The 23,834-nt window shown below is 35.0% G+C and overlaps 1 protein-coding gene across 4 annotated transcripts in view; it reads left to right on the top strand.

Moving 5' to 3' along the window:
- The window catches only part of PHIP (PHIP subunit of CUL4-Ring ligase complex), a 127,423-nt gene that overhangs the window by 5,834 nt on the left and 97,755 nt on the right, over positions 1–23,834 (top strand). For 3 of the 4 annotated variants that reach the window (XM_089921755.1, XM_089921756.1, XM_089921758.1), the window contains exons 5-6: positions 8,635–8,785; positions 8,883–8,981. In XM_089921755.1, coding sequence (XP_089777881.1) covers positions 8,635–8,785; positions 8,883–8,981 — 250 coding nt within the window. Of the gene's footprint in view, positions 1–8,634; positions 8,786–8,882; positions 16,992–23,834 lie in introns of those variants that run through there. The other variant, XM_089921757.1, reaches the window with a different exon arrangement.

Below are 23,834 nucleotides of genomic sequence, written 5' to 3'. Positions count from 1 at the left end.
ATATGCAGAATTGATTAGAGGATATATGAAGCTCTTTCTTTTGGTAATGATCAGATGGCACTTAGGAATATGTGAAGGGAGCTTGGCTGTTGCATCTGGTTCCTTCTGTACAGAGATTTTTGTAATTTAAAATCATCACAATAGTTTGTATTTTTGGAAATAGGAGGAGATACTTTGTTTTGTAATGTGGCTTAAAGGTATTTCTGTTTTAAGCAGAGTTTTAGAAGGACCGTTTTAAATTTATTCTTAAGTGAGTATTTGGTTAAATAAATCCTATGAATGTCAGTCTTTTAGTCCATACAGAATTTCTTTGTCAGATAGACAAGTTTTTTGTTTCTTTTGTCTAGAAACTTTTCTCACCTCTTGCAGCCATTCTTCTTTTTCCTCAATTTTGTGGTTATCTATCGTATCACTACAGAATTATAGCAGATAAAATTGTATTTTACCCAACTTATTTTGGACAATACCAGGTAGGTGAATTTCATTCTTACTAGTAGTTTCCACATAGAAGTTTTAGAATTCATAGAAAAATATCCCTAGTACTAAGCAAAGTGGCCATTAGTTAACAGAGTACTAAGTACATACATTTAGAATAATTTCGTATTTTAATGTACTTCCCTTTCAGGAAAGAAAGTCAAGCATTAAAATGAGTGTATTAGAGGAAAAGATTTTAACAGCAAATTTGTTTAGAATACTTCAGTTGCTTTTGTAATTGTACTTAAAAGTGATAAAGACTATTATATAATAGGAACCAAATTGAAAATTCTGGAAGTTTTAAATGTGTAAAGTTTCTGTCTTGTTTGTGAGAACCTCTTTTGTTGACATATGAGTAATTTGTGAAAACAAATTATTTTGGAATTAATAAATACGTTGTTGAGTATATGGAATATAGAGGAGGGTAAGCATTTTATAACAGGTTAGGGAAAATGACAATTTTTTTTTCATTATGGCATTTGAGAATTCAGGGTACTAAAAATAAAAAATTGTGGTATTGAGCAGTGAAATACAAAAGTTTGAGAACCTTTGGTCACTACGGAGCAGGGAGACATTAGATGTGAAGCCGGTCCACCTTTAGTTATTTGCCTCACACACATGTACACACGTATATGCACATACACAAAAGCGGCCTTATTTAAGCTCAGGGATCACAGATAATGAAAAGGATGGTTGGATGAGAAGTTTTTGATATTAGGAAAATTGGGGTAGCAACATTGGTGTAATGTAGTTTCTGATTTAGTTAAAACTCATTTAAATTGTAAGAGGAGTGAGATTTGTAGTATAAGGCTTAAGTTATTCATGGCAACATGGGTGATAGCAGCCTGCTGCAAAGGAAGCACATAAGGAATCCGTTTATTCTGGGCTCCAGATGGCTGTGGTCACAGTAGCATGACCCGTTTGGTCTCTGTCTGGATAAAGAACAGGCACATAGCCTGTCTTGGCAGAGGTTATAGTATAAATGCAAAAAATACTTACCTTTACTTGTGTCACTTGATTCTGGTTTAGTTTTGGGGTGTGGAAGTACTAAATTCTAGTCAACTTGGAGGCATACGCATTTTCTGAAACTTTACACTGCCGTTATATGTGTGATGTTAGTTATTTTGAGTATGGTGTTTGAAACGGAAACATTACTAAAAATGAAACTGATTGTTCTCTTAAGATTATTTATATTGGCATTTTAAGAATAAACAGTTTAAGAATTTTTAATCTTAAAATCAGTGGACAATAACTTTTTCAACAGAATCATAGGTTTAAGTTTTAAATTATACTTTACTAAGTAAATAATGTTTTAAAGAAGATTTCTTATTGCACAGATTCTGCTTAGCAAATTTGACTTGATTTAAAAACAAAACTTCAAAATGTTATTTTATAAAGTTAAACTTTGTCATTTTGTTGTGTTTTAAATTATTTTTTATAGAGCATCTTTACTTTGTGGTTTGTGGAAACCTTAATTCTGGATAGAGTTTTGGGGTTTTTTTTAAACAAATATAGTCAAATTGTAATGAATAAAATTTGGAAGAGCAATATTGCATTTTATTTATTTGACAAATATGTATTGATAATTGCATTGATAATTCTAACTGAATTATTATCTAAATGAATTCTTAGGTGGTTGACCAAATTCTGAATATAAGACACAGTCTTTCGAGCATGTTTATTCATAGTTATTAAGAGTAAATAGACCACCAAGATTAATTTTGAGACTTAGTGAGATTCTATATTAATTTTATTATACTCTTAACTACAAATAAGTCATAAACTTGTAAGAGTCCTAAGAATTGTTACCCAGCTTAGAAGATTTGGCTTGAAAAATGGTTACATGGGTTTTATTTAAGTTTGGTAATCATAGAGCCTGCTTGACAGTGTGGGGGAAACTAAAGTTTAGAGAAGGAAACTATAGTGTTATAGAAATAACACTAAACTCGGAATCAGAAGACCTCGGTTTGATTACTGTTTCTCCTACTTTCTAAATGTGTGACCTTAACCTTTGGGCCTCAGTTTTCTTTACCTGTGAAATGAGGAAAATACTTAACCTTATTTGCTTGTGAAGATAAATAAATTTTGAGCATACTTGGCACAGAGTAAGTATTCCATATTTTTTTTCTATGTGGAAAAACTATTACAGTTTTAAAAAAATGCTCAGAAAATGTAAACTTGTTTTAAAAAGTGTAGATATAATTTAACCTGCACTTTGTAATAATGGTAACAGGTTTATAAATTGTAAGTTTAGAAGTTTTGAGAATTTTAGGGACTGGATTTTAGTAATAGGCCTTATAGAGTGATTAAACAGTGAATAGGGTTTTTAAAAATTTATGATTTTGTTTATATGCTAGAATAGACCTAAAAATAAGAACCATATTCTATGAAGCTGACCTTTTAGAGCTCAGAACCATAGTAGGAAGCAGAAGCAACTAGCCTATCAGATCTGAAAAAAATTGTGAGAAAACAGATGTGGGAGATCTGAAAAACTGTTTTAGAACCAGTCAGGTGTTTGGGACCTAGGGATAAAGTAAAGAGCCTGGTCAAATCAGATCGTTTTGGTGCCAAACATTAGGTGGATCTTATTTTCATTAGGACTTCTTAATTACATCCTAGAGGAAGGACTAGCATTTCTAGGTCTCACAGGTAAATCAAGTAGTTGGAATGAATATATTGATCTAAGCTCACTTTTAAAAGGTCCTTAAAAAGATATCCAAGTTTTTTTTCTCTGTTTAGGTCTAGAAGGATTTTTTTCAACATGAAAGGTCAACTTTTAAAACATTTCTTTCTGGCTCACTTTAATGCATATGTTGAAAACTATTCAAAATGTCTAATTTATAGCTTGCTTGCACATTGATATATACATATATTTGAGGCAGTAGGTACTTTGGAGGGGAGGTAGGGGACGGGCTGTATGATTGTGGCTCTGGAGTTAGATTGCCTTGGTTTGTCTCATCTCTGCCATCCACTAAATGTGTGTGACCTTGGGAGGGTTCTTTTATCTTTTTGTGCCATCATTTCTTTATTAATGGGAATAATAATAGAACATACCTCTTACGGATATTAAAATCATTAACTCAGCTTTTTCATGTAAAACAACAATTACCACAAGGCCTAGCATTTAGTGTGCAGCCAGTATGTGTTAGCTATGTTAGTATTATTAATATTCATCACACTTTACCATTTGGTCATACTTTTTTGTGTTGAATATCTTTAAGAGCTTGAAAGCAGCTCTGGTCCTGAAAAGTAATGGGTATATTAGAATTGAGAATGTCAAGTTTTGTTTTGTTTTTCCTTAATAATAGTGTATGGACAATTACTGAAAATCCAGATATAGACATTTTTGGATAAGGGATTTTATTACAATATTGTTTTGACTTTACCTTTTAATTATTTCCTAGTAAATTAAAAGTTCATTCAGACTAAAAAGCTTAAGTTAATATTAAAGATACAGGGTTCTTAATAATTTGAAAATTAAAAATCACATATGTATAGCCATGAATGAGCTATTTTAATTTTTTAAAATTTGTTTTTGTTTTTATATTTTAAATATTGACCATAAATACATGGATTAATATTCATGAAGAATGATGTTGAGAAAAAGATAGTACCAAAAAATAATTTTTATTCATTTTTTAAAATATGTATTGGGGATGTGTGTATATATATGATGCATCTAGGAATGAAAGCTGATGGTCCCTGTTCTCATGTAGTTTACGGTAAAGTGGAGAAGAAAAACATTAAATCATTACATTGTTAAAGGTATAATCACGAACTGGTACATGAGTTAAGGAAAAGTCACCAAAGACTGTTCACCTAAGATAATGTACCTAAACTGAATAGGGTGAAGGAAAACAAAGGAAGTTCATTGAAGGGAAGATCTGAAGCAAATAGAAGAGTTATCTGGGCAAGGGGACGTGGGGAAATGCTGAGAGTATATACCACATGGAAAAGCCTGACAGGAGAGAGTGCAGGTAAAGAACCTGAAAGACAGCCAGTGTGTCTAAATGTGGAAAGAAGTGGGGTCTGGAGAGTGTAGGGCTGGGAATGTGCCAGATGAGGCAGAGAAATAGTAATGGACTGTACATGTACTTCAGGGCTTGTAGACCATGTTAAGGATTTGGATCTCCAGAGAGCAAGGAAAGCCTCTGGAGTGCTTTAGGTAGAGGTGACCTGACCAGATCTCTGTTTTGGAAAGAGCATCCTAATTGCAATATAGAGTATAGATTTGAATGAGGTTGTAGAAGGCATGAGTGGATGTGGGAAAGATGGGAGTTTATAGCAAAGATGATTTGAACTTGGATTGTTATTATGGAGATAGAAACGGGTAGATGAGTTTAAGGCTAGGAAGGAAAAATTCAATTGGAGTTGGTGACTGCTTGGATATTTGGAATGAGGTGGGAGGGAGGAATGAACAGTGTGAAAAACGTGACTTCTTGATTTTAGGTTGGTTAGATGGTGTTGCCAGTCACCACCGTAGGGAACTTTTTTGGTGGTGGGGGGCTGGCATGAGTATCATGAGTTTACTTTTGGATATGCTGAGTTGAGGAGGCTTTGGGACGCCAAGGAGGGGAGTCTTTTAAGAAAATCTGATGTGCAAGCCTAGGCTATAGATACAAATTTGGGAAGCTTTGCATAAAGATTGTTCAGGGAGAGAGTGTAGAGTGAGAATAAGAGAGGGTCTGGAACTGGGCTCTTGGATCTCAGACCTTAAAGAACCTCACCCTTTAATGGCTAGATAGAGAAGTCAGTTTTTTTCTGCATATTTTCATATATTCATTTATCTAATAATTAAGCACTTACCTGTAAGTACTGTGTTAGGTACTGGGTAGACAGGTAAACAAGTTCTAATCCCGTGTGTTCTTAGGTAGGACATGGATAAAGTAAATTGGCAATTTTAGTATAGTGCAGGGTCTTATGAACCCCAAAACAGGGCAAGATAGTGGTAGGGCCTATATGTGTTTTTTGGGGGGGGAAGGGCATCATAGCTATCATTAGATTCCTCCTGAGGTCTAGGTATCAAAATATATTAAGAACACTTAATATGGTATGATAAGTACCACAGAGTTCTGGGGAGTGGGGTAAAGGAATGTTTGGGAAGGAGTTTAATGTGCTGTGGAAACACAAAGATAGAATGTCCCCAAAGAAGAGGCAGAGGCAGGTCATGGAAGACAGTGAGGCATAGACTGACATGAAGGAGAGTGAGGTGTGGAGCTGCAGGGTAAAAATTTCTAGCAGAGGGGTCAGTTTGCACAAGGTCTCAAAGCCAGAAAGCATAAAATTCTCTCTCCTAACTTTAAAATGAAAGTTGATTTTGAACAATTGAAATATACTAGATAATCAAGGAAAGATTTAGTTGGAAAAAGTGGATTCATAATATTTTATTAAGAAGATACAGTTCTGCAGTGAAGATTTTCAGGTTCACTACCTGAATTGTATTTTGCAAGAAGACCCTAAAACAGGATCATCACGAAACTAAAGTTAAAAAGTAATGAACTTTCTTGTTAAACACTTTAAAAAGAATTCCAGTCAGTTTTAAAAAGTCACATTAGAATAATTATCATGTACAAGTTTGAAAGTCGAAGGGACCCTATAAATATTGTAGACTTTTACTTTAAATTTTTAATTATTTTAGGGAAGGTTAAAGTATAAATACAATTGTAAAATTTTATATTCTGCTGTATTTTCTTCTGAATGCTTTTTCTGTTTAATCATACTAGTGTTTGAAAAAGTATGTTTTGATTCAAGGTGATAATATTAGGGAAAAAAGGGTTCTATAACTAAAGGAGTTTGTGAAATAAACAAAATTGAAAAGATATATCAAGATTTTTCAGAGGCTTTAATGTCATTGTGCTTTTGTGACTCTCCAAAGCTTCTCCAAAGAGAAGCATTCTCCAAAGAGACGTAGTATGTATAATTTGTATTAGAACTTCTTTCCCAGAAGTATTCATTCTACCAATAATTATTGACCATCTGCTATGTGCGAGACTCTTTATTATTTTAAATTATCTTTTCGAAGTGTGGCAATATGGCTACATATTGTCTCTGTGACAGTATATTATGATAAAAAGTAAGGTAGGTTCCTCTTAATTGGCTTGAGCTTAGAAGAATGAATATCAGCTAATTTTTTAAAAAATATCATTCACAGTCTTTTGCAGTTAGAGTATAACAGATACTGCAAGATGGAATGATTTAATCCCTCACTTCCCCCCAAATCTGTCTTACCATAAGGAATTCATACTAAAATTGCCATTACTAAGTGGACTTTTCTTTTAAGTTGTCGTGTCTTTTTTAGGCTATTCTTGGCTATGAAATTTTCTCAGACTTTCCTTGTTATTTATTTATTTATTTTTAATTGAGGTGAAATTGGCATACAACATTATTTTAGTTTCAGGTGCACAACATAATGATTTGATATTTGTATATATTGTGAAATGATCACCACCACACTAGTTAATGTCTGTCACCATATATACTTCAAGCATTTTTTTCTCGTCATGAGAACTTTTAAGATCTTCTCTCTTAGCAACTTTCAATTGTGTAATACAGTATTATTACCTGTAATCACCATGCTCTTCATGGTGGCTTGAATGTTTTATAACTGGGAAGTTTTGTACCTTTTAACTCCCTTCATCCATGGGAGTGGATGAAATGTGTAAAGGGAGTCAAAAGGTACAAGCTTCCAGTTATTTTTTAAAAAAGAATCTAAGTGAATTTGAGTAGCAATTCTCAAACTTCTTCACCTCAGCACCTCTTCACATTAGTAAAAATTATTGCAGTCCCTTTGTTTATGTGGATTCTAATCTATTCATATTTAACATTTAAAAATTAAAACAAATTTTAAAATATTTTTATTCATTTAAATATAATAAACTCATTCCATATAAGTAAAATTTTTTTATAACATAATTATGTTCCTAAACAAACCAAATTTGTGAGAAGAGTGGTATTGTTTTACACTTTTGGGGATGTTTAGCGTCTGGTTTAATAGAAGGCAGATTCTTACATCCACATCTACATTCAGTCTGTTGGAACATCACACGTCATGTGGCCTCTGGAAAACTCACAGTACACTCATGAGAAAATGAGAGTGAAAAAGCAAATAACGTCTTCATATTATTCATAATTTATTTTTAAATTTTTTGGCCGCACCGCGTGGCATGCAGGATCTTAGTGCCCCCGACCAGGGATTGAACCCATGTCCCCTGCAGTGGAAGTGCGGAATCTTAACCACTGGACTGCCAGGGAAGTCCCTATTCATAATTTTTACCTGAAAAATCCCTAGGGGTCCACAGAACACACTTTGAAAACGGCTGAACTGGAATATTTCGGTACTACACTGAGAAATTTTTTGTAACTTGATAACCTAAATATAAGTGAAAAAATAGTGTACTTTTTTTAAAATTTAATTCTCTTTACATTATTATGCAAATATTGTCTATTTACTAAAGACTTCCAGGATGGATAATAAAAATATAGCATTTTATATCTTGGTTTTGAATGTTAGCATAAATTAAGCAGTACTTTGAAGTTGTTCCAAAAAGTGCTCAAACTTTGTAGTCGGTAGATTTATAGTCAAAACTTGTTTCATTTAACACTTGGAATTTGGCCTTTCTCTCTGTGAGGTTTTTGGTATAAATAAATTATAAAATTCAGCATAGAAATCATGTAAGTGTTTTTAGATTTTATAATGAGAACGTGAACTATCAAGTTTCTTTAATCCTGAACTATTCTGGAGATTTTTAAAAAATAATGTCGAAATACAAAACGTTTATTATATTTGTAGTTAGGTGATTTTTTTGTTGTTTGAAGTTTTTGAAAATTGTTAAACTGAAACATACCATTTTAGGTTATAATGCTGTAGGTTTTTTCATTGTTCAGTATTTGCTCTGACTAGCATCTGTTAATTTATAACTTGCTGTATTTAGGTTACATTAATTCTTTAGCATTTTTCCTCCTCAGTGGGGCAAATCATGGTTGGGTAGCTGTTTTATTCTGTGAGTCAAGTAGTTTCACAGAATAAATGTGAACTTTTCCCCCAAGTAAAATGAAATGTTGACTAGCCAGAAAAAATTACCATATTTTTTAAAGTTTATTTACTGTAAAGAATTGTATCACTTTATTTAGCAAATATTTTATATGTCTTTCACATAATAGGTGAAGTATTATAGACATTTAGCACCTGATCACTTGCTGCAAATATGTCATCGACTAGGACCTCTTCTTGAGCAAGAAATTCCACAAAGTGTTCCTGGAGTACAAACTTTATTAGGAGCTGGAAGACAGTCCTTGCTACGCACAAATAAAAGTATGAAAAATTTCTATTAGAATTTAGATGTTTTTTTCCTCACTTTTCGTCTTTGTGTCTTATCTTTGTATCCATTAAAAATGTATATGTTTAATAGGCTGCAAGCATGTTGTGTGGAAAGGATCTGCTCTGGCGGCATTGCATTGTGGAAGACCACCGGAGTCACCAATTAACTATGGTAGCCCACCCAGCATTGGTGAGTTGCTTGAGTTCATTACCAAGTTGATATCCTCTCGGTAAAGAGCTTTTGAAAATAAAAATGTTTTTACCTGCTGCGAAGTCAGAGAATTTCATATTATGTACGTTAGCGTTCAGAGGAAAAAGCTCTCAGAATTTTTTTCTTATGTTAGTAATCTATAGTGAAGAAGTCATAATAATGTGTAATTATGGATTGTATATATTGTACCTATCTAAGCTAATTAGCTCATTGGTATTTTTACAAAAAATTGTTTATTAAGATGTATATCATTAGGCTGATTTAATGGGCAACTGTTACCATAATACAGATTAGTTGTACTGATGGAAAAAAAAATAGTTTTGTTATTTTTATAAGTAGTCATGCTTTTTTTTTGGCTTTAAAATTTCAAAGGAGGAAAACTGGTGCAGATAGGTCTTCCTCTTGAAATGGCCTCTAGATTCATCCCTTTTACCTCTACTATGAAAATGCCCTTGTCTTTCCCGAATTACTATAGCATCCTTCAAACTAGTATTGCTTCCGGTGTCTTCTCCCTCTCTCCCTTTCAGGTCATACTGCATAACACTGTAATTTTAATCTTATTTAATATGTCACTCTTCTGCTCAAGGTGGTATATGAGGTAGCTTATGCTATTTTAATGTTGTTGCAGTTCCTCTACCACCAAGTCTATACTTCTGACTTTCAGAGACCTTCATGTTTTAATCATAGCCTCCTCTCCTATCCCTACCCTCCTGCCTAGCCAGAAATGTTATTCTCCCTCTTTCTTCCACCTATCCAAATTATACTTATTTCTTCCTTTTCTGGATAATTACAGTCAATATTACTGTTTTATAATTCATCAGTATTACAGTTTTGTATAACTTTCATTTAATGTTTATATAGAATATATTTTTCTGTTGTTTTATTTTCAACCCTTTTGTATCCTTTTATTTTCCATATCTTAAAAAATAGCGTAGAAGTTGTTTTTTAAAAATACAATATGACAAATTTTGTGTTTCACCTGGGACATTTTGTCCTTCATATTGCAATTATTGATATATTTGGGTTTAAATCTAACTGTTGCTGGGAAGATGATCTCTTTTTCTCTGGCTGCTTTTAAGATTTTCTGTCTCTCGTTGGTTTTCTGCAGTTTGACTGTGCTGTGTCTTAGTGTCAGTTTTTTCTATTTACCAGGCTTGAGATTTATTAGGCTTCTAGAATCTGTAATGTCTTTTGTTGGCATTGGAAAATTGTCAGCCATTATCTTTTAAAATATCATGTCTGCTTCATTCTCTGTTCTCTCCTCTGGGACTCCAGTTAAACAGATGCTAGACCTTCCCACTTTTTCTTCTCTGTTACCCTCTCTTTTACGATTTACATCTTTTTCTCTGATGCATTCTGGATAGTTTTCTCTAACCTGTTTTCCAAAGGTATGCTATGTTTGTATGGTGGGTAATCATGGATGATGTTTTTTTTTTCAACATACAATTGTCCTGGTTAAATGATGATTTCTGTATAGTCTTACTATAACGAACAACTATTAAAACAACAAAGGATTTGAGACACTAGAGTTTATTTTCAGTTGGAACATTATGCTAGGAGGTTGAACAGTTTTCTTGAAAGAAGGGGAAGGTAAATTTAATAGGAGCTTCCCCTCTAGGGAAAAGTTTATCCTCTTTTTGAAAAAATGCATATAATAAGGGGAATATGTTACGTTCTTTCAACACATTGTCAAGCAGCCCTGTGGTAGGCAATGAAAGTGCAAAAATGGTTGATAGTAAATAACTTCCCTCTTAACATTTGCTATGTGAGTAATTACTCTGTTCTAGTCACTACTCTAACCATTTTCCATTTATTTTCTTTTTTAAAACCTTAAATGGTCTGTAGGTAGGAAATATTCTTACTTTACAGAGAAGGAAATTGAGGCATGAAAAGGTTTGGTGACTTGACCAAGGTTACACATTTAGTGAATCGTGAAGCCACAGTGACTCCCATCATGCTATGCCTTATTCTTAGTTAGCTAATAGTAACACTCGGCTACTCAAGAAAGTTGGTATTAGTCACTTTTTGGAAAAAGATACCAAATACTTATAAAGACAGATAAAAAATTTTAGGCCAGGTCATTTATGGTCAGATCAGTAAATATTGCTGACATGGATATAGGGGATGTAAATATGGCAAAAATATCTTGAGTTTTGTGTCACATCAGAGTGACACAACTGGTATATTGAGGTAATATATTGAGGTAATAGAATTAATTACCAGGCAGGTAATTGTACCTTTCTGAAAGAGTTTTATTTCATTTTTAAAGTTTATGATAAATTTTCTTCCCATTCAAATTTTCAGGAAAGTGTTCTTTATATTTAAAAAAACACCTGTACTAGAATGCCAGTTTTACCTGCTTTCTTGTTTTATACTCACACATAGTTTTTGACATCTCTAAAGAGAAGCTGGACTAATCAAAACGACTCTACTTATTAATAGTCATAGTTTAGTGTCATGTCTCATCAGTTCACCTTGGTGACAATCTTGGATGTCCTGTCATTGCTATAAAAGTTTGACTAGATGGTAATGGAAAGAAAAATTCAGTAGGCTTTTTGGCAGAATAGTTTGCCTGCATAGTGATACAGTGTATCGTTTCAAGTTATCACAGAGTATGAGTCAGAAGATTTTTTTTTTTTAATATGAACGTTCGTATCTTATTTTGTTGATTGCTCTGCCATTTTCTGTCTGGCTACCTCTAAAAATTTTCCTTGCTCTTTCCTTGGCAATGTAGTATTACCAAGGATCAATGTAAATAAGAAAAAAACCTTAGCTTTGTAGTTTTTCATAAAATATGGGTTGAAATGTTTAATGTAGATTCAGATATTTAAGTTTTCCTTGATACATTTGGGAAATAGGGTTTTGTTTTTTTGTTTAACAAACTTCTAATTTTGAAATAAGAAATTCGTTGCTGAAACATTGCCCAAAGAGCTCCTGTATACCCCTTATGCAGTTTTCCCTAATGTTATAGACCTGTATTACCTGGTATTTCTTAAAACTACTCCACCAACATTGGTACGTTATTATTAACTAAACGCCAGACCTTATTCATATCTCACCACATTTTTCCACTAATTACCTTTTCTTGTTCCAGGATCCAGTCCAGAATACCATACTGCACTTAGGGTTTGCTCCGTTTTTTAAATTGAACTTTTTGCTGTAACTCAGAAGATCATTTAAGTTCAGGGTGATGGTAAATTGGATTTTCCTTTCTTAGATTTTTTTTCCTGTAAGGCCTATATATTCTGTTCCAGTCTTTTGAATCTGTTTTCCATTACCATTGCCATAGCCACATGTTGGGCCTTGGTACTTTTTGCTTGGAGCTCTACGTCATTCATTCACTTAGCAAGTAAATATTGAGTCCCTACATTATATCTGATACTGGGTTAGATCTGGAGTTGCAAGATAAAGAAGAACATGGGCTCTGCTTTCCTAGAACTTACATGTTACCTGATCTACTGCCTCCAGTCTTGTTCCTCTACCCTAGGACTTAGCTCTAAACCAGGGTTTCTTAACCTCAGCACTGTTTACATTTTGGGCCACATAATTCTTTTTTGTAATTGGCTGTCTTGTGCATTGTAGGATGTTTATCAGCATCCCTGCCTGTATCCATTAAATGCTAGTAGCAATTCCTTTCCTGAAATCTTGACAAGCAAAAATGTCTCCACACATTCCCAAATGACCCTGGGGTAAAATTGCCTCCAGTTGAGAACCACTGCTCTGAACTTCGTAAAATGCAAATGTGATCATGTCATGCCTCCTTTTCCCCAGTGACTTTGAATAGTCTCAACTCTAATGTGGCTCACAAAACTGACCTTTTCCCACCTTTTCCTCACCTATACTTTGTGCTATAGCTTTGTATAACTATTGGGCAGTTCTTAAAATCAGCCATTTGTCTTGATCCCTTTCTCTCTGCAATGTCCCTCATTCTATGAACATTTATCTATTCATCCTTTAAAACCTAAATGTAACCAGGTAGGATTAAGTGCTTATACAAATCTCTACTGTAGCTTTTATCACATAGTCTTGGCTATTTATTTACCTTTTTTTTCCTACTATACTGTTAGGTTCTGGAGGTTGGAAATTACATTTTAGTGCTCTTTGTACACCCAACTCCTCAGCGTTAGTATTAAATAAAGAGGCAGTAGGTAATTGATGTAATTGGTGAACTGCAGTGGGACAAGAAAAGTTCAGAAGTGGTAGGGGGTAAAAAACAGAATAGGTGGTTGGAAGAAGAGAGACTTGGTCCAAGGATAGCTTTGAGGTAAGCAAAACCCCCAGACACTGATTTTTAGGAAATCAAGGTTTATTAGTGAACTGGGTTATCAATTCATTACACTTGGAATATTAAAACCCATACCTGTATAATTTCAAAACCAACTCTTGAGTTTATCTCAGTGCTTTCTTATCCTGTTGTATTTTGTTACCTGTTTATAAACCCTGACTACTTTGTACCTCCTATTATTTGATGTAAATTGTGAAAATTGAACTGGAATTCAGTCTCAGGGCAGGAGAACCAAAGTGGTTGGCTCCTTTCCAGCCCTTTACAACCTCCTTTAATAATGTTTTCGAAAGCAAGAAAACCAAAAGATACTACTAGTCCGTTGTTATCACTAGTTTCAATTTTCTATGGAAGATTTGTGAATGTGTACTTGGCATGGCCACGTTTATTTTCAAAGGTACTAACAGATCTCTGGTACTGTCCTTTCTTACCTCCTTACCCATATTATGCCTGTTTTCAGATATAGTTTATTCTGTATTTATTTGCCTGTGATAAACAGCCCTACTTCAATAGTAAGTGACATGGTGGGGGGAGAAAATAGGAAAGGAGATACCTAGATACATTAAGTCTGTTTTTAAAGTTAAATGTGGAGATTCATTTAATGCATGTTTATCTTGTGGAAAAGATTGTATTAAATTAAAGCAGTCATTTGCTAATTGCCTTGTTTGCACTTTTCTTAGGTTTACCATGTTAACAAAGTAAACTTTTTCTCTCTAGATTTTCCAGTTTTCATCTTTTATGTTGTTTTGCCTAGGTACTTCCATATGTTTGTTATTTTACTTGTTGCTTCTGCAGCACGGTTGCAGTCTTGGTGAGTGGAAATAAGGAGTATTAGGGAACCTGCTTCTTAAAGATGTATGCGTGTAAGGAAACAGCTTTGCCTTGAAAAACAGCTTTACTACACAAACATCCAATTAATGCTAAAAAGCCTATACAGTAGTTCCCCTTTATCCATGGTGGATATGTTCTAAACCCTCCAGTGGTTACATGAAACCTCAGATAGTACCGATCCCTATATATACTATGTTTTTTCCTATACATACATACCTGATAAAGCTTAATTTATAAATTAGGCACAGGAAGAGATTAGCAACAATAACTAATGATAAAATAGAACAGTTACAACAATATACAGTTGACCCTTGAACAGTGCAGGGGTTAGGGGCTCTGGCACCTCCATCCCCTGCAATTACGTAATACTATAGTAAATATTTATTGAAAAAATCCTAATATAAGTGAATCCATGTTGTTCAGTGGTCACCTATAATGTAATGAGTTTTGTGAATGTGGTCTCTCTCAAAATATCTTATTGTACAAATTTAATGCCTTTTTTTTTTAACCTCAACCAAGCACTTATCACACAGTGTGGCTATAATTTTTGTGGTTTGAAGTCTAACAGCAAAACTAGCACAAATTTCTTATTCCTTCTTCACGATTTCACGGATAGAATATTGTTACTGTAGATTTTAGCAACCTCAGCATAGGATTTTTTCTTTCTTTCTTTTTTTTTTTTTGCCCACGCCACTTGGGTTTGCAGGATCTTAGCCAGGCCCCAGCAGTGAGAGCACCGAGTCCTAACCACTGGACTGCCAGGGAATTCCCAGGATTTTTTTGTTTTGCTTTCCTTACTCACTTGAGAATTTTCACCTTTTCACTTAAAGGAAGCACTTTACAGCTTCTCTTTGGCTTATCCGAATTGCCTGCATTACTACTCTTGCGCTTCAAGCCATTAGTAGTAAAATAAGGGATACTTGAACATAAGCACTGCAATACCAGGGACAGTCAATCTGATAGCCCACAGGATCTGATAACTCAAATGGTTACTAAGTGACTAAATGGCCAGGATATACTGGGTAAAGGAATGATTACATCCTGGGTAGCATGGACCTGGAGGGCGAAAGGTTTTTCATCATGCTACTCAAAGTGGTGTGCAATTTAAAACTTAGGAATTGTTTATTTCAGGAATTTTCCATTTAATATTTTTGGACCATGATTGACTACAGGTAACTAAAACCATGGAAAGAGAAACCATGAATAAGGGGGGAGTACTGTACATTAAAAGGAGTTTTAAAGCTTGTCCACATTTCTGGTTTTCTCTGAGGAAAGTAGTTTGAACAAAGGCAGCAAATATTCACTTAAAATTAGGTATAAATCTTGACTGTGTTCAACATGTGTGGCCTTAGGCAAATTGTTTAACTTTTCAGCCTCTCAACCTTCTCATCTGTAAAACGGAGATAATATCTACCATATCCAGTTATTTGGAGGCTTAAATGAGTTAGCAAAGTGAGGCACAAAGCAGGTAACAATAAATGTTACTTTCTGCCCTTTCTTTCTGTAATTATCATTTAGCAGAATGAATTATTTTGCTGATAAAGCTTGAGTACGTTTTTTTTTTTTTTTTTTTTTTTTTTTACGGTACGCGGGCCTCTCACCGCTGTGGCCTTTTCCATTGCGGAGCACAGGCTCCGGACGCGCAGGCTCAGTGGCCATGGCTCACGGGCCCAGCCGCTCCGTGGCATGTGGGATCCTCCCGGACCGGGGCACGAACCCGCGTACCCTGCATCGGCAGGTGGACTCTCAACCACTGCGCCACCAGGGAAGCCCTTGAGTACGTTTCTAAAGAGAAGGTTCTTTTCCCTTCTCATTTTCACTGTTATATTTTGCCATATTTCCAATATTGTATTTGACTTAACTCTGCAACTGCTAATTTCTTAACATATCTGGCACTGAGCTAGGATCTGGAGTTGTAGGGTTAATTTTTTACTTATGTGACTATATTTCTTACAAAACTATTAGAAAGATTGTTTTATGTTATTATAAACCTTTGAGCTTCAGCATATAATGTCTAATTTAATATTTGGCATATAATTCAGTAAATCATAAGATTCTAATAATCTGTGGCCTCTTTCCTGTTCATTTATTCTTTCCCTAATATTTCCTATTCAGTCTTGTTCCTTTTCCTGCCTTCTGTACGATCCATACGTTAATCCTTAGTTAGGTGTTCTACTCATCACTTATTTGAATATATTTATTTCAATCTGTTATTTTCTCAGTAATCATTTTTTCTTCCAGAACTCATTTTCTTCTGCGATTTTAGTCTTCTGCTTTTCTAGTTATATAGTTTTATAATTTGTGGTGTTCTTTAACAATTTCTGATTTAGCTATATATGTATATATATATATTTTTTGGGGGGTGGGAGAGGGTCTTGGTTTTTGTTTTTTAATCTGTCCCCTGGATGATTCGCATTTATTTACATTTGTTTTCCTGACTACTTTTAGGGTCTGGAGGGTAGAGGTTACGTTTTATTGTTCTTTATAGACCCAGCTCATCAGCATTAGTAAATATTAAATAAAGAGGCAGTATGTAAGTGCTGTAATTGATGAACTGGGGTGGAACAAGAAAAGTTAATGACATTCAGGTTTTCACTTGTCACAGGTTTTTGTTTTGTTAACTCTCTTCTCCCTACCCCCTCCCTGCCCACCTCTTCTTTTCTTTGCTTCCTAAGAACAGGTAGCTGTGAGAGACTACTAAAATGTATTTGCATTTTTGGTTTTTAAGGGAAATAAAGCTAATGTTTATTATGCCAAAATACCAAATATATAAAATAGACATTATTATTTACATTTTTTTCTTTTGCTTAAATTTCTTTTCAAATTATGATTGACCAAAAAAGGGAAGGCACTTGGAAGAATGACAGTTTCCTTGGGTGAGTTTAAATTGTTGCTCTTGTAGCTGTGTTTTATTTTCTTTTGTAAATCGTAAGATGAAATTTGTTTTTAGGTTATAGATGTGATGAGAGGTCTTCTCCCCCGAACCCCCCCTCCCCCCCTTGTGATGTGTCTGGCAAGTAATTTCAGTAGTAATTAGGAAGCGCTGGCCATTGCCTTTTTTAGTTTGCATCGTATATTTTTCCAGATTGATTATTGGGTTTGATGTTAAATTTCACAGCTCTGTAAGTGAAGCAAGTTATTATATTTTCTTCATGAAGTCTCTGTTTACTTTGAATTCCTTCAGGGAACCTTTGAAGTTAAGGATTAAACATCTTCCTAGACATCTTGAAAACTGGGAAGTCCATGATTAGGCTGAGTAGATATTTACATAAACAGCAGCAATTTGTTCAGCTCCTTAAGGGAGATGTAGGGGAAAAATGATCTCCCACAAAAGTCTTTAAAATAAAAGAAAAACTGTTCAGTAAAATTTGCATTTATAACATCTGACGATTTGACTGTTTAAGGACAGTAAATATAGATGTTAGTACATAGTACCTTTGAGTTTACAAAACGTTTTGTTTTATTTGCTTTTCGTAGTAACTCTGCAAGATACCCCTACTTTATTAATGAGAAAACTGAAACTTAAGAGAGGTAGTAACTAACTGAGTTATATCCCTGGTTATTTTGTTTCTGATCTTCTTATGCATTGAACTTTATATCACATTTATATAGCACCTTTTTACCTGTTCTGTGAAATTCTTTTTTTTTTTTTTTTTTTTTTTCTTGCGGTATGCGGGCCTCTCACTGTTGCAGTCTCTCCCGTTGCGGAGCACAGGCTCTGGACGCGCAGGCTCAGCGGCCATGGCTCACGGGCCCAGCCGCTCCGCGGCATGTGGGACCTTCCCGGACCGGGGCACGAACCCGTGTTCCCTGCATCGGCAGGCGGACTCTCAACCACTGCGCCACCAGGGAAGCCCTGTGAAATTCTTTATCCATTAGTCTTGTTACCACCTGTGTCCATTTGTTGATTTGGGATAGGAGCCTTTTGAATTATGCCCCAGTATAAGAACTCTAGAAACAATAAAACGTGGTGTGTTCTCTCAAGTTTATATCTTGCCAGATAAATACTTAAATTTGAGAGAAAATAGTTCCGTGAGAAAACCTTTGTAATCTTGTTGGCGCACTGATTTAAGATTTTCTAAAATGAAATTTTGTTTTTGGAACCCTCTGATTTCTTTTGTAAAATCACCTTTTGCTTTTAGTTATATACCTTCTGATCTGTTCTTTTTGTAGTCAAGAGATAAAACTGCAGTTATCCCAAAGCAAATCTTTTACTGTATTACTCCCACTTCTTTCTCCCTAAAAAACTTCAACTTATTGTCCTCGGGAAATAGCCCAAAATGCCTCGCATAGCTTAGAAAGCACTTTGCAGTCCGCCTTCGACCTTCTTGGTCTCTCCAAGAAGGTCTCTCTTTGACACTTGCCCCTTTGTGCTCCGTGGGCTTGTCACACCCGACTTCTTTATGTAGCTTGAGTGTTAATGCTCTTTGCAGCCTCGGACCATTGCACATGCTCTTCCCTCCACCTAGGTAGAATATTCTCCCCTCTCACCAACATTCTCTGGCTGTTCATTTTTCAGGTCTTAGTTTAAATGTCAGTGTTTTAGAGAAGTCTACCCTGACTCCCTGATATCCTCCTGCCCTATGTGTTTAGGACCCTCTGCTGTATATTTCAGGATTTCCCTGTACCTTCTATTTGATGACACTTATCATTGTTATAAGTCCTTGTTTCATGTCTTTCTTCCCTGCTAAACTGCAATCTCCATGACGGTAAGTTCTGTCTTTTCTTTTTCTGTTATATCCTTTAGCTCATACTTGGACCATGTAGGTGCTCTATAAATGTTCGTTGACTCAAAATTGAATGGTTAAAATGTTTGGGGAGAAAATAACAAAACTAACTTTTTAAAAAATGAATTTTTATTGAAATAACTATTAAAATATTTTAAAATATTTAAAACTGAAAATATTATACCATTGTAGTATTTTCTGTATCATCACACTAGTTTCCAGGAAAGAAATGAGGAGGAAGAATAATAGAAATCAAGCAATTGTAAAATTCTAGTAAATTACCATCCTAGTAATTGTAATGTCTGTTTTTTTGTTTGGTTTTTTAGTGCTTATTTTGGTATTTGGCTTATGATATTTTTTGCTTAACTCTTGAAATCATTTTTTCACTTTCTGTATTTTATTTCAGTTACTATTTGAGTTCTCCTTTTCAGACATTATTCTTATTTGTGATACCCGCTAAATCTTAAGAAACACGGTGTCTTTCAAATGGGAGTTACAGCTAAACATTGAATTGAATATGTAGAGATTTCGAGGGCAGCTACTGTGCATACTAATTATTTTAGATACAGTTGTAAAATAAGGAGAGAGGCTCTCTTGGGCGTTATGTCACCCAGGTAATTATTTCCCTTTACTCTTGCATTCTCTCTTGCCTCCCCCCCCCCCTTATTTTGTGGACAGAAAAGCTAATTACAGGATTTTCCTTCAAATGTTGCGATCCCTTGTACTTTAAAGTTGGGACTTCTGTTCATTATAGTTACCGTTTCAGCATTTTATTTGTCTTGTTCATATGTTGCTTCCTTACTAGTTACTGGTGTAGTATGATAAAGAGACCAGATGGTGCTGTAGAAATTAACCAACCTGTGTTGAATTATTTCCCAGATTATCTCTGGCCCTCAAATTATGAATATTTGGTTGTAATTTCCTACTAATATCTATATTAGTAACCCCAGAAGAATTATTGTGGCGAACTTTTCAGTTGTGGCTCTAAAGAGAATTAAATGTTAGAAGTTCCTCCTTATACGATTCCTTCCCAAATAAAATTGAACCTAAACTACCTTTGACATCTTTTACTTTAAAAACTTAATGGGAGGGCTTCCCTGGTGGCGCAGTGGTTGAGAGTCTGCCTGCTGATGCAGGGGACACAGGTTCGTGCCCCGGTCTGGGAAGATCCCACATGCCGCGGAGCGGCAGGGCCCGTGAGCCATGGCCACTGAGCCTGCGCGTCCGGAGCCTGTGCTCCGCAACGGGAGAGGCCACAACAGTGAGAGGCCCGCATACCGCAAAAAAAAAAAAAAAAAAACCCGCATACTGCAAAAAAAAAAAAAAAAAACTTAATGGGAAAGATTTTAGAAACAAAACTTATAAACAAAATTGATGGCCCTTTGTATTTTATGGCTTTCGAATCAGACTAGATGTGAATTCTTTGTAGCCTGTCATTCAGTCCATGGTCAAATAGGCAATGGTTATTCTCTGTAGTGTAGTATACATTCAAATACTTTAATATACTTTCTTTCTTTTTTTATGATTAAATGAGTTTGAATTCCTTGCATCTTTATCCCTGGACCTGTTTTTATCAGTCTTGAATTTAAGTTAATCTCCTTAGACAGTTCATATTTTTCATATTGCTCTTTTGACCTCCTCGAGGTAGATTGAGCTATACTTTATTTAATAAAAAATCAGGATGTATATATGCTCAATAGAGAAAACTTGGAAAATAGAACAGCTCAAAAATTAACCAGTCTCACTGGTTGTCTGTTATTAATACTTTTGCATGTTTCCTCTCAGTCTTTTTTTCTAATATTTGTCTACCTAGCCAGCATGGTAAGAGTGCACTCTTTGGAATCAAACAGCCTGAATTCAAACCTGGGCTTCACCTCTGGGAAAGTTACGTTTTGTCCTTCAGTTCTGTTATTGGTAAGGAATATCCCCAGTAAGGAGGTAATAGTAGTAGCCATGTTAAAAGATGTGTGAGGATTAAATGAGAATATATGTAAAGTTCCTTGAACACTGCCTGGCATGTAGTAAAGTACTCAGTAAATATTAGCTATTATTTTCCAGATCTGCTACACATCATAATAGTTTTCCACAGCTTTTTTTTTCTCCCCACCACAAGCACAGCAGATAAGACTTTTTTTCTGTCAGATTCTTGAAGTCCCAGTAAGAACCTCTCTCTCTAGCTTCAGTCCCTGGTGACTTTTGTCTTCCTTTATATGCATTTTCTCAAGATAGGTGATTCTTGGCTTAAGCATAACTTCTTTTTTAGAAAATTATATAGCTGTTTTTTTGTGATCTGCACGGTTGCTTCATCTCCTTTTCATTCCAACATTTTTGTGATTCTTTAACAAAAATAAAATGTTATGTAATTTCACGCGTTAGCAAATACCTTATACCACACAATACTTTATTTAATGGAAATCACCAACACCATGTAGAGACAACTTTTTGGACTCGTAGTGAATTTGGAAGGTTATTTCTATAGAAATTGCCCTCTGAGTGCCTGATCATGGATATATGTAGCATTATTTTGTTGGGAAAACTAATTATTGTCTAAAGAGGTAAATCATTTTAGAATTTGTTTTCACATGGTCTTGCTTACCTGTTTATCATTATTTTTGTACAGGCATACTTCAGAGATATTACGGGTTGGGTTCTAGACCACCGTGATAAAGTGAATATCACAGTAAAGCAAGTCACACAAATATTTTGTTTTCCCAATGCATATAAAAGTTATGTTTACTCTGTACTGTAGTCTATTAATTGTGCAATAGCATTAAGTCTGAAAAAAAAAGTCGGTGTCTTAGAAAATAATGCTGTTGGAAAAATGGTGCCAGTAGACTTGCTCAATGCAGGGTTGCCACAAACCTTCAATTTGTAAACAGAAATAAAACGCAGCAGTATCTGCAAAGTACAATAAAGCAAAGCACAGTAAAATGTTTGTAGTTCACTTTAGTTCTGTAGGTTTCCAAAGTTTGGAGAGCCTTTATTAACACAGATTGTGGAGATTAAAATAAAATCTAGGTACTGATTATCCAGAATCCACTCTTTTTTTTTTTTTTTTTTTTTTTTGCTGGTATGCGGGTCTCTCACTGTTGTGGTCTTCTCCCGTTGCGGAGCGCAGGCTCAGCGGCCATGGCTCACGGGCCCAGCCGCTCTGCGGCATGTGGGATCTTCCTGGACCGGGGCACGAACCTGCGTCCCCTGCATCGGCAGGCGGACCCTCAACCACTGCGCCACCAGGGAAGCCCCATTCTCTTTTGTACTTTAATTTAGGAACTGTTTATATGGTTATTAATTACAAGTTACAACTACTTTTGCATTTTATTTACAGAAACTCTGGGAGCTTTCCAGGTGTTTTCTTTAACCAGAATCAGAGAATAAAATTGGTCAAAATATAGTACAAAAATGAATCTAATAAAAAAATTTTTTAAAAAATTAAAATCTTCTAGTAAAATACTCTGATGTTTCCTATCTGAGTACCCTTTTTTCTGTTATCAGAAAAGGGTCTAGGTTGCACCTTCTGAAATTACATACTCTTTCTTTTTGCCTCCTCATTTAATTCTTCTACTGCCACAAACATTAATTCTCCAGGTTTTGGCGTCTACAGCCACATGCCTCTCCTTGCATTCATTATGCTGCCAGCTGGGCTCTGCTTTCATGTGCTGGCAAAAGCTGTAGGCACTAGTCCTGGGCCCTCCAGTTCTGATTGTTAAGGCGGAACAGCTTTCCTACTGGTCTAGATATTGTATAGCATGTTATGTTGTTCATAAGAGTTAAAACAACAACAGCAAAAAACCCTAACTTGTGCATTTTTGTTAATTCATAGTAATTTTAGTATTTTTTCCCAATTCATCTTTTTTAACAATGACTAATTTTGATCTTGGGTAATTTATTGCAGTTGCACCATGTGCCCTTGTCAATTTTTGTTTATTGATTGATTGATTGGCCACGCCATGGGGCTTGTGGGATTTTAGTTCCCCGACCAGGGATTGAACCTGGGCCCTCAGCAGTGAGAGATTGGAGTCCTAATCACTGGGCCGCCAGGGAATTCCTCCATTTTTTAAAGTACTTAGTAGGATGGTCTTGGAGGGTATTATGCTAAGTGAAGTAAATCAGAGAAAGACAGGTACTGTATGATGTCACTTATATGTGGAATCTAAAATAATTCAACAAACTAGTGAATATAACAAAAAAAAAGTAGACTCACAGATAGAGTAAACTAGTGGTTACCAGTGGGGAGAGGGAGGGGGGAGGGGCAATGTAGGGGTAAGGAATTAAGAGGTACAAGCTTATGCATAAAGTAAGTTATAGGATATATTGTACAACACAGGGAATATAGCCAATATTTATGATAACTGTTAACTGGAGTATAGCCTTTAAAAATTGTGAATCACTGTATTGTACACCTGTGACATATAATATTGCATAACAAGTATACTTCAACTTTAAAAAATGGAAGAAAAAAAAGTACCTGTCAGAAGGAGGAAACCTTTTGGAGGGAGGTGATAGTATTTCTGCTTTAGTTCTTTCTTATTTGCAGAGATTTTGTCACATATTTTTCTAATATGCTCAGAAATGTAGTCACTAAGGTTATTGCAGATGCTCTTTTCTGGCAGCTACCCATTTTTTCCCCCGTGAAACTTGGTTCAAATGATACAGATTTGTATAATGAGGAAAACTGAAGTAAATCTGCTTATGTTTATCTTTTTCTAAAATCATCTGCATTGAAAACTTCGGCCCAGCTATAGGACCAAAGTACCGTGTTCCTGGATAAACAGATGTCAGTTGTTTATAAGTGAATGAAATTAAACTTATATTTCCAACAAATTAGTTTTTTTTTAAACTTTTCAGTCATCTTCAAATTAGATAATAATAAATCAGGAGTAAGATTTTTTAAATGGACACATGAAGAAGAATAGCCAGATAAAAGCTAAAATGCCATTAATTATAAATTAAAAATTTTGGTAGTATATAAATAGACATGCCATCAGCAAC

This window comes from Delphinapterus leucas, chromosome 12 (assembly GCF_059928025.1).
Source record: "Delphinapterus leucas isolate spDelLeu-1000000601 "Yukka" chromosome 12, BTC_Dleu_Yukka2, whole genome shotgun sequence".
In the NCBI taxonomy this organism is placed as follows: domain Eukaryota; kingdom Metazoa; phylum Chordata; class Mammalia; order Artiodactyla; family Monodontidae; genus Delphinapterus; species Delphinapterus leucas.
The sequence above is the reverse complement of the archived record's forward strand: the minus strand, read 5'-3'. Positions and strand labels throughout refer to the sequence as shown.